Source organism: Polypterus senegalus, chromosome 9 (assembly GCF_016835505.1).
Source record: "Polypterus senegalus isolate Bchr_013 chromosome 9, ASM1683550v1, whole genome shotgun sequence".
NCBI classification, from domain to species: Eukaryota; Metazoa; Chordata; class Cladistia; order Polypteriformes; family Polypteridae; genus Polypterus; species Polypterus senegalus.
The window spans coordinates 62,984,240-63,000,341 of record NC_053162.1 but is presented as its reverse complement, the minus strand read 5'-3'; the positions used below and the strand labels follow the sequence as shown (position 1 = coordinate 63,000,341).

At 37.8% G+C, this 16,102-nt stretch overlaps 1 protein-coding gene across 1 annotated transcript in view; it reads right to left on the bottom strand.

Moving 5' to 3' along the window:
• The window catches only part of uri1 (URI1 prefoldin like chaperone), a 148,276-nt gene that overhangs the window by 73,862 nt on the left and 58,312 nt on the right, over positions 1-16,102 (bottom strand). Inside the window, exon 2 of the mRNA XM_039763159.1 lies at positions 2,134-2,168. Within this exon, the coding sequence (XP_039619093.1) occupies positions 2,134-2,168 (35 nt within the window). The remainder of the gene's footprint in view (positions 1-2,133; positions 2,169-16,102) is intronic.

Below are 16,102 nucleotides of genomic sequence, written 5' to 3'. Positions count from 1 at the left end.
ACTTTTAGAAAGTAGGTCCAGGAATATGTTCCAAATAATGAAGGATCGCTCTTTTCCATCTCTAAACCTTAAGGTGTGTGCCTCAGTTGTCTTCTCTTTTTTTCTCTTCAAAAACCTGGAACAGGTTCATGAGGATTTAACCTGGAATATCTGCAGCATGCCACTCTAAGAAGCAAGAGTTATTCCCACTTTCTAGAAAGAGGTGATAATACAACTGTGCCATACCACTTAAAGTAAGAATTACCAACTCCAGTTTTAATATAATGGCTTGGTTCTACAAATGACTGACCATTTCACTGCAAGAAAGACAGAAGTAGCTGCCATAATTAGAGCACTCTGGGGTCTTATTCCTAAATTAGGAATAAGAAAGACTGAGATTAACTATCACATTGCTCTACATTCTCCTCAGCTATGACCATGCATTACAGGCAGAAACAGAAACAGTAAAATCAGAGGTACAAAAATCTTAAGTAAGATTCTTTGGCAGGCCTGTAACACTAATTCTCAATGGAGGAAAGGAAATCTTGACCAAACAGAAATACCTCAGAGAACAACAATTTGAGGTATTCTGGTTGATGGACTGCACTGTGTCCCAAAAAGAAGAGAGAAGGGTGCATGTTCAGAACATGCTACTAACCCCATTAATGCTCACTGGATAAGCAGGAGAAAAAAAAATAGGAGTGACATAGGTCATATCCCAGAGGGACTCTATGTGCGGCAGATACAGAGCTCCAAAAAATCAATTCTGTAGTTATTTTACTATATACCATACCATACCATTTTCTACACCCACTTAATCCTGAGCAGGGTGGCAGGGGGCTGGAGCCTATCCCATCTAGCATGGAGAAATCTCTGGGCAGGGAGCCAGTATATTAAAAAGCCGTAAAATTGTAAAATAAATTCCAACGTTACCCTTGTTAGCATTGGTCTTGGAAAACTGGTTGCCTCATTTGAAACAATTTTTTTTATTATCTGGTAAAATGATCTATAAATAAAAGTGATAATCAATGTTATATGTTCCTTACAATTGGTAAAGATTCTGTCTAAACCACAGGTGACATTGGACACATATTACTTTCGTGCCCCTATAAAGCAAATTGGTTAAATGCAGGTAACCACACTATTTTTGAAAATTTTTAGCAGCAGTGTTAGGTACTACCACAATGACAGTAAACATCAGTAGTGACTTCCTTGTAAATAATGTGAGGAGCAGGCACAATTCAGAAAGCGTGGGTAGATTTTGACTGCTGTAAATTGCTTCTCTACTGAAGACTGCGTTTAATTAACAATCTGAAGAGAAATTACCTTTTTTAATGGTTTAAGGAATACGTGTGAGGAAAAAAAACAAACAAACAAAAAAGCAACAGTGTGGTCTGACAGCATTACCTTATGCCAAAGTGTTGATTTGTGTAGATTTTATTAAGCTTTGTAGGCTGCAACTTTATTCACACATATCACATATGCATGAAATATATTGGCAAAACAAAAAATGGAATCTTTAAACAAATTAAGCTGGCATGACACACTGTAGATGATCTTGGGTGTATCACTGCACCATATGTCACAAATATGCATTGTCAGAACAAAGATTTCCTACTTTTTTAATGGAAAAAATTCCATATATATATATATATATATATATATATATAAACATTGCTGTTTTTATTGGGGGAAATAGGTTAAAATATCATGGAACACCGCTTCTTAATTTAGTACACAAAAGAAATTACTGATAAAAAAAGTGATCGATTTAAAGTTGGTGAGAGCTGATATTTTATTAGTCTATCACCATAACAAAATATACATAATGGCACAATTTAAAAAAATTATACATATATACATAAACATATTATACAAAAGACAGATTTTAACAAAAGATTTTACATATTCATAATGCAAGTAATTTTGTCCTCTGTGTATCAGTAATTTAATTTAGTCATCTACATTGTTAAAACAAATCACTCACTTTTCACTTTTAAAAAATTTAATAGAAAAATTAAACAGTAAGATTCTACAATGGATATAATGGATCAATGATTTATTAATTGCAAATAGTAAAATAATAATTTGTTAATATGCTGAAATGCCTAAATAAATACTGCAGTTAAAAAAATTCACACAGTTTAGACTTACCAGTGTTGTATCTGCTCCTGACAGCCAGTGACCACCTGTTATTAAAAAAGACACTACTGTTGAGTTACAAATCTAACAAAAATGTAAATTTAATTATGAAGTAAACATTACCAATACAAAAAAAAAACTGACTCAAAAACCATTAAGTACTAAGACAAAAGAATTAGTTTTCCTTATTTTACCTATTTTCCTTTGTATCTATGAATTAATTAATAACTAAAATACGACAAACGAAGTCCAGAAAGTGGTCACATTATTATACATTTTGACTATAAAAAGTAGAATTAAAATTTGCAGTGAGACAATTAGTAACGCAACAATCATGACATGAATGAAACTGTAGTATTCCTCTGCACAGTCACCTGCTACAGACATTTCAAGCTCTTCAGAGTGGTCTGTATCCATTTAATGAATCATTTGGTTAAATTACTAGTGAGACTAGCAGTACAAGACTGCCATCTAGTTGAAATATTTCTGTCACTTAAAACTACACAATAACAAATCAGCAAATGAGAGAACTTATATTTACACAAATCTGCTTCTTTAAAATCTCAATACCAAAACATCTTGTTAACAATGTAAAACTAAAGATGACAAAAACCTAAAAACAAGAACTTTTGACTAAATAAGATGACAAAAAATCATGAATTAGTGGTTTGAGCATACATCTAAAAATCAACTGAAAAACGATAATCTAGCTTAAAGGTAAAAATGACAAGTTATGTTCCATCGGTTCCCAATCATTAAATTATAAGAGATCTTAATAAATTACTTTCTAGAATATAATGGAAAAATAAATATCTTTTTTTAATAAACATATAGTGCAAAAGTAAAAACAAAGCATTTTAAAACCTTTTTAATATACATTTTATTTTAACAAGTGAGATAAAATATATATGTGTGTAAATTTAAAAAGTTTTCCAGTCTTGATCTTTAATGTGAAATTCTACAGTATTTTAAGTACAACAGTTTTAAGAATGCTAAAAATAAAGGCAAACCACCAAATACAAAAAGCACCAGAAAACCCAGAAAATAAACAGTATGTAGAAGTGGTAGGATTAAATATATTGATTAAATACAGTGTAAAAGAAAGAAAACAATTACAATTTCGATATACCATACAACGAAGATCCCATATTATTATATTAGAATACTAGCCAAAGTTAGCATATAATGTTAATTAAATTAAAGGACGGAATCAAACTTTAGAGTTAATTAGATGCAACAAAAAAGCCTTTCACATAAGCAAGGCCTGGGTAAAAATACTGATTTTCTGATTGTTATTTTTCATTTAAATGATTCAATATCAATTCTTAAAGTCTCAATCTCTATCCTGCTTATTATATGTACTGTAGATTGTTGCCTATCTTCATTTTTGGTGACCAATCCAGTAGATGGCGCTAATGCACATGTTAAGGCTTTCTACGGGGTAAAAAGCACTTTACTATCTCACATAAAATGATGTGTCCTCTTTAATGGAAAGCAGCATCTTTAAAACTTGAACCAGATGTGTGGCTAGCTGAACATCCAGGACAGCAAATTCCCAGTGTGACAATTATACAGTACCGTACATTAAAAAACAACTGGGCACATGTGGTAGATGTGCTGCAGACAAGTGCACTAAATGCCAGTCACACCAGAGTAACCTCGCTGCATATCTGCAGAGCTGCTGAGATAACTCGCTGTTGTTCCAAAAATCTTGCTAGCATTTCCAATGTGCTGTTCCACTGCATGACCAGATCAGTTACAAGTTTCTGTGCTGGCAAATCTAATAAATGTTGCGTCTCTTTAAGTGTATGGCTAGCTAGCTGTACTGCTATGGCAGTTAAAGTTTGCCGGAAGGCAAGCTGACAATTGTTGGAATTTTCAGAGCAGCATGCAATACAAAAATGAGCATGTGTGCAAAGTAGCTGACTTGAAGTAGCTCCAAAATAGTAGTGTTATCAGTCACAATGGTCAGTTCTTTCTTTTTTATGTTCCATTCATTCAATGCCATTGTCAACAAGCATCAGCTTAAGATTCTTGTTTTAAATTGCTTGCTGTTTTTCTGAGGACTGAGGACACATTTTCGAGACTGACTCATGTGAGTGCTACAAGTGAGCAAGTAAAGAATTATATAGAAAGACAAGTCTTCAACTAAATTTCAACTAAATCAATATTATTTTAAATGTCCAAAAGGGGAATAAATTTGACTATCTTTGACTATCAGTTTAGTTGAAGGGTGTCTACATGGAGATTCGTAACACACTGTTTATTGAATAACATTACTTATTTAAGAAGCAATATTTGACTAATTATAATATTACTCACAAGATTATAAAGATCTTTGATAAAATAGATGCCGCTGCATTGTATTAAAAGAAGGAGTTGCCCCAAAAATGTGTGGACTCCCTTCAAACAAAGTGTTACTGAAATTTGTCATATTAATGTTCTCTATGCATGGTTAAGTAATTAAAAAAAATGCCAGCACTTCAAATATATCAGTGCATGCTAATTCAGGTCAAAATAAAATGAATATTGAATCAAATCAGGGCATTATGATTTGGACTCAAACTGAATCGGGTCATCAGTGCTGATACCAAGCCCAACTGCATTATTTTTATTAATGCCATTATGTATCCAAGGCAACTTACAACATTTAAGATACAATTGGTTACATTACTTTTATTTTTCTAGTTGGAGAAAAGGCAGGTTAAGTGACTTGCTCATGGTCATATGGTGCTAGAAGCAGGATCTAAACTACATGCATGCATGTATTGATGATCACAAAATGTTTCTGAGTTTTGGTGGCAGTTTTCAAATACGCAGACTCGCTGTAGCCTATTCTAAAACCTGTTTAGTAGTACACAATATGCTAATAAATAATAACAAAATCATAATACCAGTACTTCAACAAATATGGCTGTAATTTAATTCAACTGCATGAAAAAAAACTTTTTGTGAACAATTTGTAGTGATACCCAAAAAATACTACAAGTATAACAAGTTGGTTTAAAATATCTCACATTGACATCCCCCCCACCAAGACAGGGTCTAGTGTTTTTAGGATGCAATCTGAAATTCCCATAATAAGGATGCACAAATACAAAGAGTAAAATTCCATTTACCAAAGCTTATAGGATCAAAGCTTTCTCAATAAATGCAACGTTATGGAAGGCAAACTGTCTTTCTGAAATTTATTTCTGAATGTTTAATATACTCCACCAAAGAATTAAAATGGTGCTAACCAAATAACTAAATGAAGAGATTTTAAAAAATTCATATAGAAATAAGAAACAAAGAGATTTTGTGACGCATACAGTGGTGTGAAAAACTATTTGCCCCCTTCCTGATTTCTTATTCTTTTGCATGTTTGTCACACAAAATGTTTCTGATCATCAAACACATTTAACCATTAGTCAAATATAACACAAGTAAACACAAAATGCAGTTTTTAAATGATGGTTTTTATTATTTAGGGAGAAAAAAAAATCCAAACCTACATGGCCCTGTGTGAAAAAGTAATTGCCCCCCTTGTTAAAAAATAACCTAACTGTGGTGTATCACACCTGAGTTCAATTTCCATAGCCACCCCCAGGCCTGATTACTGCCACACCTGTTTCAATCAAGAAATCACTTAAATAGGAGCTGCCTGACACAGAGAAGTAGACCAAAAGCACCTCAAACGCTAGACATCATGCCAAGATCCAAAGAAATTCAGGAACAAATAAGAACAGAAGTAATTGAGATCTATCAGTCTGGTAAAGGTTATAAAGCCATTTCTAAAGCTTTGGGACTCCAGCGAACCACAGTGAGAGCCATTATCCACAAATGGCAAAAACATGGAACAGTGGTGAACCTTCCCAGAAGTGGCCGGCCAACCAAAATTACCCCAAGAGCGCAGAGACGACTTATCCGAGAGGTCACAAAAGACTCCAGGACAACGTCTAAAGAACTGCAGGCCTCACTTGCCTCAATTAAGGTCAGTGTTCATGACTCCACCATAAGAAAGAGACTGGGCAAAAATGGCCTGCATGGCAGATTTCCAAGATGCAAACCACTGTTAAGCAAAAAGAACATTAGGGCTCGTCTCAATTTTTCTAAGAAACATCTCAATGATTGCCAAGAATTTTGGGAAAATACCTTGTTGACTGATGAGACAAAAGTTGAACTTTTTTGGAAGGCAAATGTCCCGTTACATCTGGTGTAAAAGGAACACAGCATTTCAGAAAAGAACATCATACCAACAGTAAAATATGGTGGTGGTAGTGTGATGGTCTGGGGTTGTTTTGCTGCTTCAGGACCTGGAAGGCTTGCTGTGATAGATGGAACCATGAATTCTACTGTCTACCAAAAAATCCAGAAGGAGAATGTCCGGCCATCTGTTCGTCAACTCAAGCTGAAGCGATCTTGGTGCTGCAACAGGACAATGACCCAAAACACACCAGCAAATCCACCTCTGAATGGCTGAAGAAAAACAAAATGAAGACTTTGGAGTGGCCTAGTCAAAGCCCTGACCTGAATCCAATTGAGATGCTATGGCATGACCTTAAAAAGGCGGTTCATGCTAGAAAACCCTCAAATAAAGCTGAATTACAACAATTCTGCAAAGATGAGTGGGCCAAAATTCCTCCAGAGCGCTGTAAAAGACTCATTGCAAGTTATCACAAACGCTTGATTGCAGTTATTGCTGCTAAGGGTGGCCCAACCAGTTATTAGGTTCAGGGGGCAATTACTTTTTCACACAGGGCCATGTAGGTTTGGATTTTTTCTCCCTAAATAATAAAAACCATCATTTAAAAACTGCATTTTGTGTTTACTTGTGTTATATTTGACTAATGGTTAAACGTGTTTGATGATCAGAAACATTTTGTGTGACAAACATGCAAAAGAATAAGAAATCAGGAAGGGGGCAAATAGTTTTTCACACCACTGTATATCTATTTATATTCACATTTGTTTTGTCATTATTTACATATTGTCACATTTCATATGGGGGGGTGCAATAATACCAGGGGGCGACTGATGTACAGCACAAATCCCAGCAAAATATTCCTCTTGAGATGCAATACACTTGTCCAAGTATTTCTTCCATTCCTGGAAACATTTCCTGTACCATGTATGCTGGTACATTCCTATATCATTTCCATTTATCATACACACTCGTAGTTCAGTGCTATGCTGCTGTTTAACATTCTTTCGTGGAGAACAAACTATTTATTAACAAGCTCTTTATTAACAAGTCTGTCAATGTTGAAAAACGCAATCATCGTGTTTGGATATTCGATATGACCGGACATGCTTTTTTCAGGTTGGACTAACAATATGCACAATTATAAAATAAATGTCAGTACCTACTTGATCAAATCAATACAATGTCATCTGACGGAGTAATTAACAAGACTAGGTAAATGATACCTAGTGGCATAGTTGATACCTACACTCTACTCCCATGCTATTATTCAATTCCAGGAATTTTTGGGTCCCTCTTGTAAATTTAATTTTTGCCTCCAAATTTTTCACCCATTTAAATGTTTACTGTTTCCTACCCATCTTTCCTTTATACATGATACAGCGTGAGTTTTTACTCACCGTGGTACACAAATGAAAGAACTAGCATTTGTAACAATATTTTGTGTTTTTCTCATTATCTCAGTTTTCAGTACTTTAATTTGGAGTAACTAACAAACAATCTGTAAAGATAATCTTTAACAGGAAAAAAAATTAAGTTAGTAATAGTTCATGAAAGGTTAAAATAGCTTACAAATGAAGCTTAAACTACAGTCATATGAAAAAGTTTGGGAACCACTCTCAGCCTGCATAATTAATTTACTTTACAAAAAAAGATAACAGTGGTATGTCTCATTTCCTAGGAACATATGAGTACTGGGGTGTTTTCCGAACAAAGATTTTTAGTGAAGCAGTATTTAGTTGTATGAAATTAAATCAAATGTGAAAAACTGCTCAGTACTGATTACTTGCAACACCAAATTGGTTGGATTAGCTCGTTAAGCCTTGAACTTCATAGACAGGTGTGTCCAATCATGAGAAAAGGTATTTAAGGTGGTCAACTGCAAGTTGTGCTTCCCTTTGACTCTCCTACGAGAGTGACAGCATGGGATCCTCAAAGCAACTCTCAAGAGATCTGAAAACAAAGATTGTTTAATATCATGGATCAGGGCAAGTCTACAAAAAGCTCTCTCAGAGGTTTAAACTGTTAGTTTCAACTGTAAGGAATGTAATCAGGAAATTGAATGCCACTGGCACAGTTGCTGTTAAACCCAGGTCTGGCAGACCAAGAAAAATACAGGAGCGGCATATGTGCATTATTGTGAGAATGGTTACAGACAACCCACAGGTCACCTCCAAAGACCTGCAAGAACATCTTGCTGCAAATGGTTTATCTGTCTGTACATCATTCTACAATTCAACGCAATCTGCACAAAGAACATCTGTATGGCATAGTGATGAGAAAGAATCTCTTTCTGCACTCACGCCACAAACACTTGTTGTATATAAATACTCTTTTAAGGCCGGGTTAATACTTCACACGACACGACACATGCTGCAGCGGACGCTCCTGCTACACAAGTGTTTTACTGTTTATACTTGCGCGTGTACTTTACTTAAATCTGGAGGAATCTAGCAGGTGGCAGTGCAATATATTATCACAATGAGAACATGTTCGGCTTGTCTGTGTTGTGAATTGCCTGGAACACCCATTAAATTCCGATGACACCTTACCGCAATATCTCTGAAAAGGATGTTTAATGATTAAATCCATCAATCCAGGGATGTGTCCATTCCAGCAAGCATTGGGCACAAGGCAGAAACAATCCCTGGACAGGGAGGGCCTCATTGCAAGGTGGATGGATACAAGCACGCACATACACAGGAGTCATTTTAGCGGCACCAAATCCCCAAATCTGCATATATTTGGAAGGAAACCGGAGCACAATGTGGAATACAAGCAGGGAATACCAGCGATGTGACTCCCTGCGAGCCAGCAGTGCTACCGCTCTGCTACCGTGTCACCCCCATGTGTGTAATTAACAACAGTATTCATTAAACAAAAGGAACGATTTATCTGTAAAATGTAATATATACACTTTAAAATCCAAATTAAGAGGGGTTCCCAAACTTTTTCATAGGACTGTGTAGCTAGTGCCGTGGCTAGATGGAAGGATTTACAAAATAAGGTAAAAAAAAACAAAGTTAGCTGGTAAGCAATACAGTGTGCTGAACTCGACTTTAATACAGAAGGCCAGTTGAGAAGAGCTGACATTCAAAAGTAAACTGGTTGTCCTTTACCCTTGTAAATATGGCAGTACAGACCAACGTTCAACTTCCTACAGCACCCAGCAAGGAATCTGAATGTATTCCCAATGTCTATGTGGGCTCCCTACATGTGCTCCAGTTTCAAAATCCAAACATATTAAGGGTAGGTGAATCGGCAATACTAAATTGGCTCCTGGTGTGTGTGTGTTCACCATTTGAAGGGATGGCATCCTGTCTAATGATTGTTCCTGCTTTATGCCATAGACTTGGTGGAAGATGAATGGACTACAGGAAATTAATGTTAAGTCAGCCAAGATAATGATTATGAGCAAAACTACATGTTGGCAAAGGTAATGGGTGGAAAAACTCTTGAAAAAGGCGATGTTAATAACAACAAACAGCAAATCAGAAAAATAGTTTTCTTCATTGTCTTTAATGGGGGGAAAAAAAGACTTATTGTAAAGGTACATTCTGATGGATGTCTAACAGTTCTAACATCAAACACTAGTAAATCAGGGATACTGGGTGCAAAACTGACTTTCATGATGGTATACGAAAATCTGTCCCATGATGATCTGTGAAAGAAGCATGTTTATCAGGGAAAATGACTGACTCCACAAGCTAACCACTGAGAAATGCTAATAAGTTGATATTCACTTTGGGAGTGGGAGTGATGCACAAAAACAACTCTGTAAAATACTGCAACATGCACAGCACTTCTGGAGTAATACAATGTTAAATTAAATGAAAAAAAATGTTCATTTACATGCTAATACCAGTTTAAGCCGTCAAGCATGATTTTTTTTTTGGCAGTACATTCAAATTACACTCACCAGCCACTCTTAGGTACACATATTCAACTGCTTGCTAATGCAAGTATCTAACCAGCCAATCACATGGCAGCAACTCAATGCACTTAGGCATGTAGACATTATCAAGACATGTAGACATTGTTGAGATGACCTGCTGAAGCTCAAACCAAGCATCAGAATGGGGAACAAAGGTGACTTAAGTAACTATGAACATGACATGGTCATTTATGCCAGGTTTGAGTATTTCAGAAACAGCCGACGACCTACCAGGATTTTCACATACAACCATCCCTAGGGCTTATAAAGAATGGTGACGAGAGGTTGCTCATGGTGTGACTGCCATGAAGAGCTCTTGTCTGCAATAAACCCATCACAGGAGCCCAGTCGTTTTTAATGTAGTGACACGCGATTGTCATGTAGGAGTCTGCTGCTTTGGATGTTCAGCTGTCGCAAGTTATGGCTACTCTCTCCACAGGCCTGTGAGACCTAGCAATGCTTTGCTAAAGATCTTCCTAAAGCCTCGGTACCTCACTCAATTGCTTTCTGATTGGAACAGCATACCGCAGTGGATGAGGTCACTATTATTCTGAAGGTTACTGTTTCGCAATCTGGCTTGTTGATGGCAGTGTGGAGCTGCAATCACCCCATAGCAAAATTACTCAGCAAAGTCAAATATCAAAGAACCTGAGAATGTTTGTACTTTATTATAAAATTACATTTGTGTGACTTAATTCTGCTGTGCAGTAATGAATAGTTTTGACAGTGAGCAAAAGGATGGCTACAACTGGTGCAATAATTCATACATGCAGGCTTATGGATATTGCAGGTTAATAAATGCAGGTGTTCTGGTTTTTGACAAAGACTAAATGTGTGAGTTATACAAGGATGCTAAATATGGTAAAATATGGTACTGAGATGCTGAACAAGGTCCTTCCATATTCAATGTTTCCAAGCTTACCCAAAGGTAAAACTAAACTCATCTATAACAAATGGGCTCTAAGCATGTCTACAACACTCTTAACTCTGTGTCTCCTGAGTCTGTCCACTTTATCACCCATCTGAGCCAACTCACTTTACTAACCTGGGCTAAATATACTGCCTTAGATTAGGCAACATTACCAACCTCTACCACAGGATGCTCTTCTAACTGAAACAGCCAAAAACAGGTGTGGTGGAAGCCCGGGACGCCCCTGAGATGGAAGAACGGGGGAAGTCAGCTTTTGTAGGACACTGCCTCCCCCAAAACACTAGATGCCAGCTTCTCTGGACTGCAACAGTGCCCCAGATTCCCGCAGGGCACTATGGCACTTTGAGTTTGGCAGCACAGCCCTGCTAGGTGCTGTGGGTGTAGCCAGGAAAAGCTGTGGGAAGATGGTGGGAAAACAAATTCTCACCTAGCCCGGAAGTACTAATGGATTACGACAACGGAAGCCCCAAAATACTTCCAGGTTGATTAAAGAATTTTAATTCTCCGACTGACCCGGAAGTGCTGGTGAGTCACATGGATAGAAGAGTAGAAGCACTTCTGGGTCAAGGACTATTTAAAGGACTGCTGTGAACCCTGCAAGCGAGCCGGAGTCAGGAGTACAACAGAGCTTGCTGGAAGGTGTGGAGGACAGAATTGTGTTTATTGATAGTACTTAATATAGTTGTATTGCCTGTTTAGTAGTGGTAGTGGTGCATGAGGGAAACTATTTAAAATAAGAAATTAAAAACAACTTCTTATTGCTTTTAACCTGTGTCCAGTGTATCTGTCTGTTGGGGTTACAGGGGTGATTCAGACCCCTACCGTCTTACACTGGTGTAGTTGGCAGGATACTGGCTGTCTGTTGTGGTCAGAAACCTGAACATTTAATGTAGATGCAAAGCCAACAGGCAGTGCTGCTACACAGTGAAGCCCGCAACAAAACCTACCCTTAAAACCGGGCCATAATAGGAAAGAAGAAAACCAAGCAGAAGGAAAATGCCGGGAATCCTTCCGCACTCATGATCGGCACCGTCGAAGAGGAGACAGCAAGTGGCCATAATCAACGGTACAGGAAAATTCCGGATGACGGCGTCCTGAATGAGGTACATTGCGGGGACAGGATTAAAAAATTTCTGCATGTAATTAACCTTGTCCCGTGCTCGTACCTCATAGAAGGTGGTCCTCCAGAGGTTCGGCAAGGAGCAGAACAGAACTTGCTGGGAGGTGTGGAGGAGAGATTTGTATTTGTTGTGATTATTACTGCATTGCCTGCTTATTGTGGTGGAGGTGCTTGAGGGCACTATTTACAGGAGGAATGAGAATAAAAGATAAAACAAAATAGTCTGTATGAACAGTTCCGGTCTGGTTTTCGCCCCCTCCATAGTACAGAAAGAGCACTTATCAAAATTACTAACAACCTCCTTATGGCTACTGATTCGGGTTTAATCACCATTCTCATCCTTCCTGATCTGAGTGCAGCCTTTGACACTATTTGTCACACTATTGGCATTACCCACACTCCACTAGGCTGGTTCAGATCTTACCTCTCAAGCTGCACTCAGCTTGTTCACCTTAAAACTTTCACATCCCAACCCACCGCTGTTACTTCAGGTGTTCTCCAGGGCTCTGTCCTGTGGCCCCTCCTTTTCATTATTTACCTCCTTCCCCTTGGAAACATCTTTTGTAAATATAACATTAGCTTCCACTGTTATACTGATGACACCCAGTTCTATCTCACTAGCAAACCTACCGTTTCCTTTCCACCCTCCTCGCTTATTGATTGCATAGCAGAAATCAAATCCTGGTTTTCTTCAAATTTTCTTAAATTGAATAATGACAAAACTGAAGTTTTCCTCATTGGTACAAAATTAACATTATCCAAAACTGATCATTTTTCCTTATAATTCCTCTGTCTCCCCTTCCCCACAGGTTAAGAGTCTGGGTGTTATCCTTGACAGTATTTTATCCTTTCAGTCCAACATCATCATCTCCCGGTCTGCATATTTCCACTTGCGTCACATTAATCGTATCGAAACCCTCCCTCACTCGCCACACCACTGCTATCCTTGTTCATAGCCTTGTCACTTCCCGTCTTGATTACAATTCAATATATATACAATATACAATTACAATTTCATATATACACATATATACATATATATATACATATATATATATACATATACACATATATATACATATATATACACATATATATATATACATATATATATATATATATATATATATATACACATATACATATATATATATTGTGGCCCCGCCGGACGCCAGGAGGACGTGAGGAGGGCTTGTGCCTCCTCCAGACCGCGAGGCGCCCGTCCTGGTTCTGTTGGGGGCCACGGGTTGAGGGCATGGAAGCCCTTCCTGTAGGGGCCCGTGGTCACCGCCAGGCGGCGCCGATGCCGTTTATCCCGTGCGGTTGCCGGTTGGGGCTGGAGCCCGCCGGACGCTTTGAGGACCGGAGGAGGGCGAGTGCCTCCTCCAGACGGAGAGGGGGCGTCCGTCCTGGTTAGGCACGGGGCCTCAGGTACAGGGCTTTGAAGCCCAGCCCTGGGGACCCGTGGCCACCGCCAGGCGGCGCCCGGTGCCTGATTATCCCGGGAACTCGACACTTCCGCCACACCAGGAAGTGCCGGGGAAGACATTGTGTGGCGCCGGAGAGCTGCCAGGAAGGCAGCCGACACTTCCGCCACGCTGGGGCGTGCAAGGATGGCGGAAGCACCTGGGGCTCATCCGGGCATTATTTATGGCCGCCTCCCTCCAGTCATTGGTGGAAGTCGGGAGGAAGAAGGACTGAGCTGGAGAGCGTGGACAGGAGGCGGCCAGGAAGCAAGGCACAGGACTGTGGGCCCTGGACTTGGGGGAATCGGTGCAGAAGGCACTGGGGTTATTGTGAGTGCACGTGACTGTTTGGAGTGTTAAATAAAGTGTGTTGGGAGCAAAATATGATGTCCGTCTGTCTGTGCCGGGGCCAGCGTTCACAATATACATATACATACATATACATATATATATACATATATATACATATATACATATATATATACATATATATATACATATATACATACATATATATATACATACATATATACATATACATATATATATACATATATATACACACATACACACACACACACACATATATATACATATACATATCTACATATATACTGTACAGTATATACATATACTGTATATATATACACAAATCTACATATATATATCTACATATATATATTAGGTGGGACTCGATTAAAAAAATTAATCTAATTAATTAGAGGCTGTGTAATAATTTATCTTGATTAATCATATGTAATCACACATGAAAATTTGGCCCAAATCGCAAATGTTTTTTTTTTTTAATTTATAAGGGTTTTAGTGGGCGACAGAATCAAATAATAGACATGGACATGAATATTGTACAATAAAGCTCTTTTAATTTCTGAAAAAAAAAAATGCTTTTAAACTGCATTTCAATTCAAAACAGAAACAAAAATATCATCCCTGGCTAAAATTCGTCAGACTTAAAAATAAAGAGTTATTTTAAGTACTTTAAGTACATTTTCAGAATGGTATTGTCTTTAAATAATAATAACAAAAATTTCAACATAAAGTGCAGTTTTTCTTCTTAAAAAAATAAGGCAGAAACATAAAAGGTAATTTGACCAGCTTTAAACTCCGAGTAACCTTAGCCAAAATTATTTTGTACATTAGGCTAAAACAGTGTGATCATTGAACATTTTGTAATTAGATGTAATTAGAATTACTAATGGTCACGAAAGTCCAATGATCCCCAGTAAGAGCCAAAAAGTCCTCTTTCTGTAATGCATCTAATTTTGCTTGCTTTTCAGTGTGCACAAAACCATGCTTTTATCAAGGCTTCCATCGGGTAGTCTTTTGAAATGAAATTTTCCTCCGATCAGTCGTAGGAACGCGCTTTATTCCGACTCCAACATTTTTGTAGCTCTGATGTGTGCATCAATGTAATCGATGTACCAGGAAATCATGCATTGGCAAAAGTTCCCCTTTGCTTGGAATTGAAAGTGTGATTAAGCTGCTATTTTTAACGTTATGGAGTACATGCATCGAAGCTTCTCAGCTGTGCTTGTGCTAAGAAAAGGAAACATTTTAAAAATAACATAACATGATTGTGAATGTAATAGTTTTGTGACCGTTATGAGTGTTGCGGTCATCAAGGATTTGATTATAATTTCTTTCAATCAGGTTCGTATTTGGACAGTTTGCACAAAACCACGCTTTTATCAAGGCTTCCGTCGGGTAGTCTTTTGAAATGAAATTTGCCTCCGATCAGTCTTAGGAACGCACTTTATTACGACTCTAACAATTTTGTAGCTCTGATGTGTGCATCAATGTAATCGATGTACCAGGAAATCATGTATTGACAAAAGTTCCCCTTTGCTTGGAATTGAAAGTGTGATTAAATGCGTTATTTTTTTTACGCGTTATGGAGTACATGCATCGAAGCTTCTCAGCTGTGCTTGTGCTAAGAGAAGGAAACATTTTAAAAATAACGTAACATGATTGTCAAAGTAATAGTTTTGTGACCATTATGAGTGTTACTGTCATCAAGGATTTGATTATTATTATTTCTTGCAATCAGGTTTGCATTTGGAGGATGTGTTGTGTTCAAGTTATATTCCGTGTTTGTCAACCGTTGTAAAGATAACAGGTTTCGTTCATCGAAGTGTTCACCACCCAAATCGGTACTCGTCAATGTAAGACGTTCAACAGGCATTCCAGGGATTAAGTTGTGGAAATTGCCTGCGAACATTTAGCGGTAGCGTGTGTATGAACTTAATTTAATCTTTTCCAGTCCTGCAAAGTCAGTTGAAGTGAGCCGCTCAGAGTACATGCATCAAAGCTTCTCAGCTGTGCTCGTGCG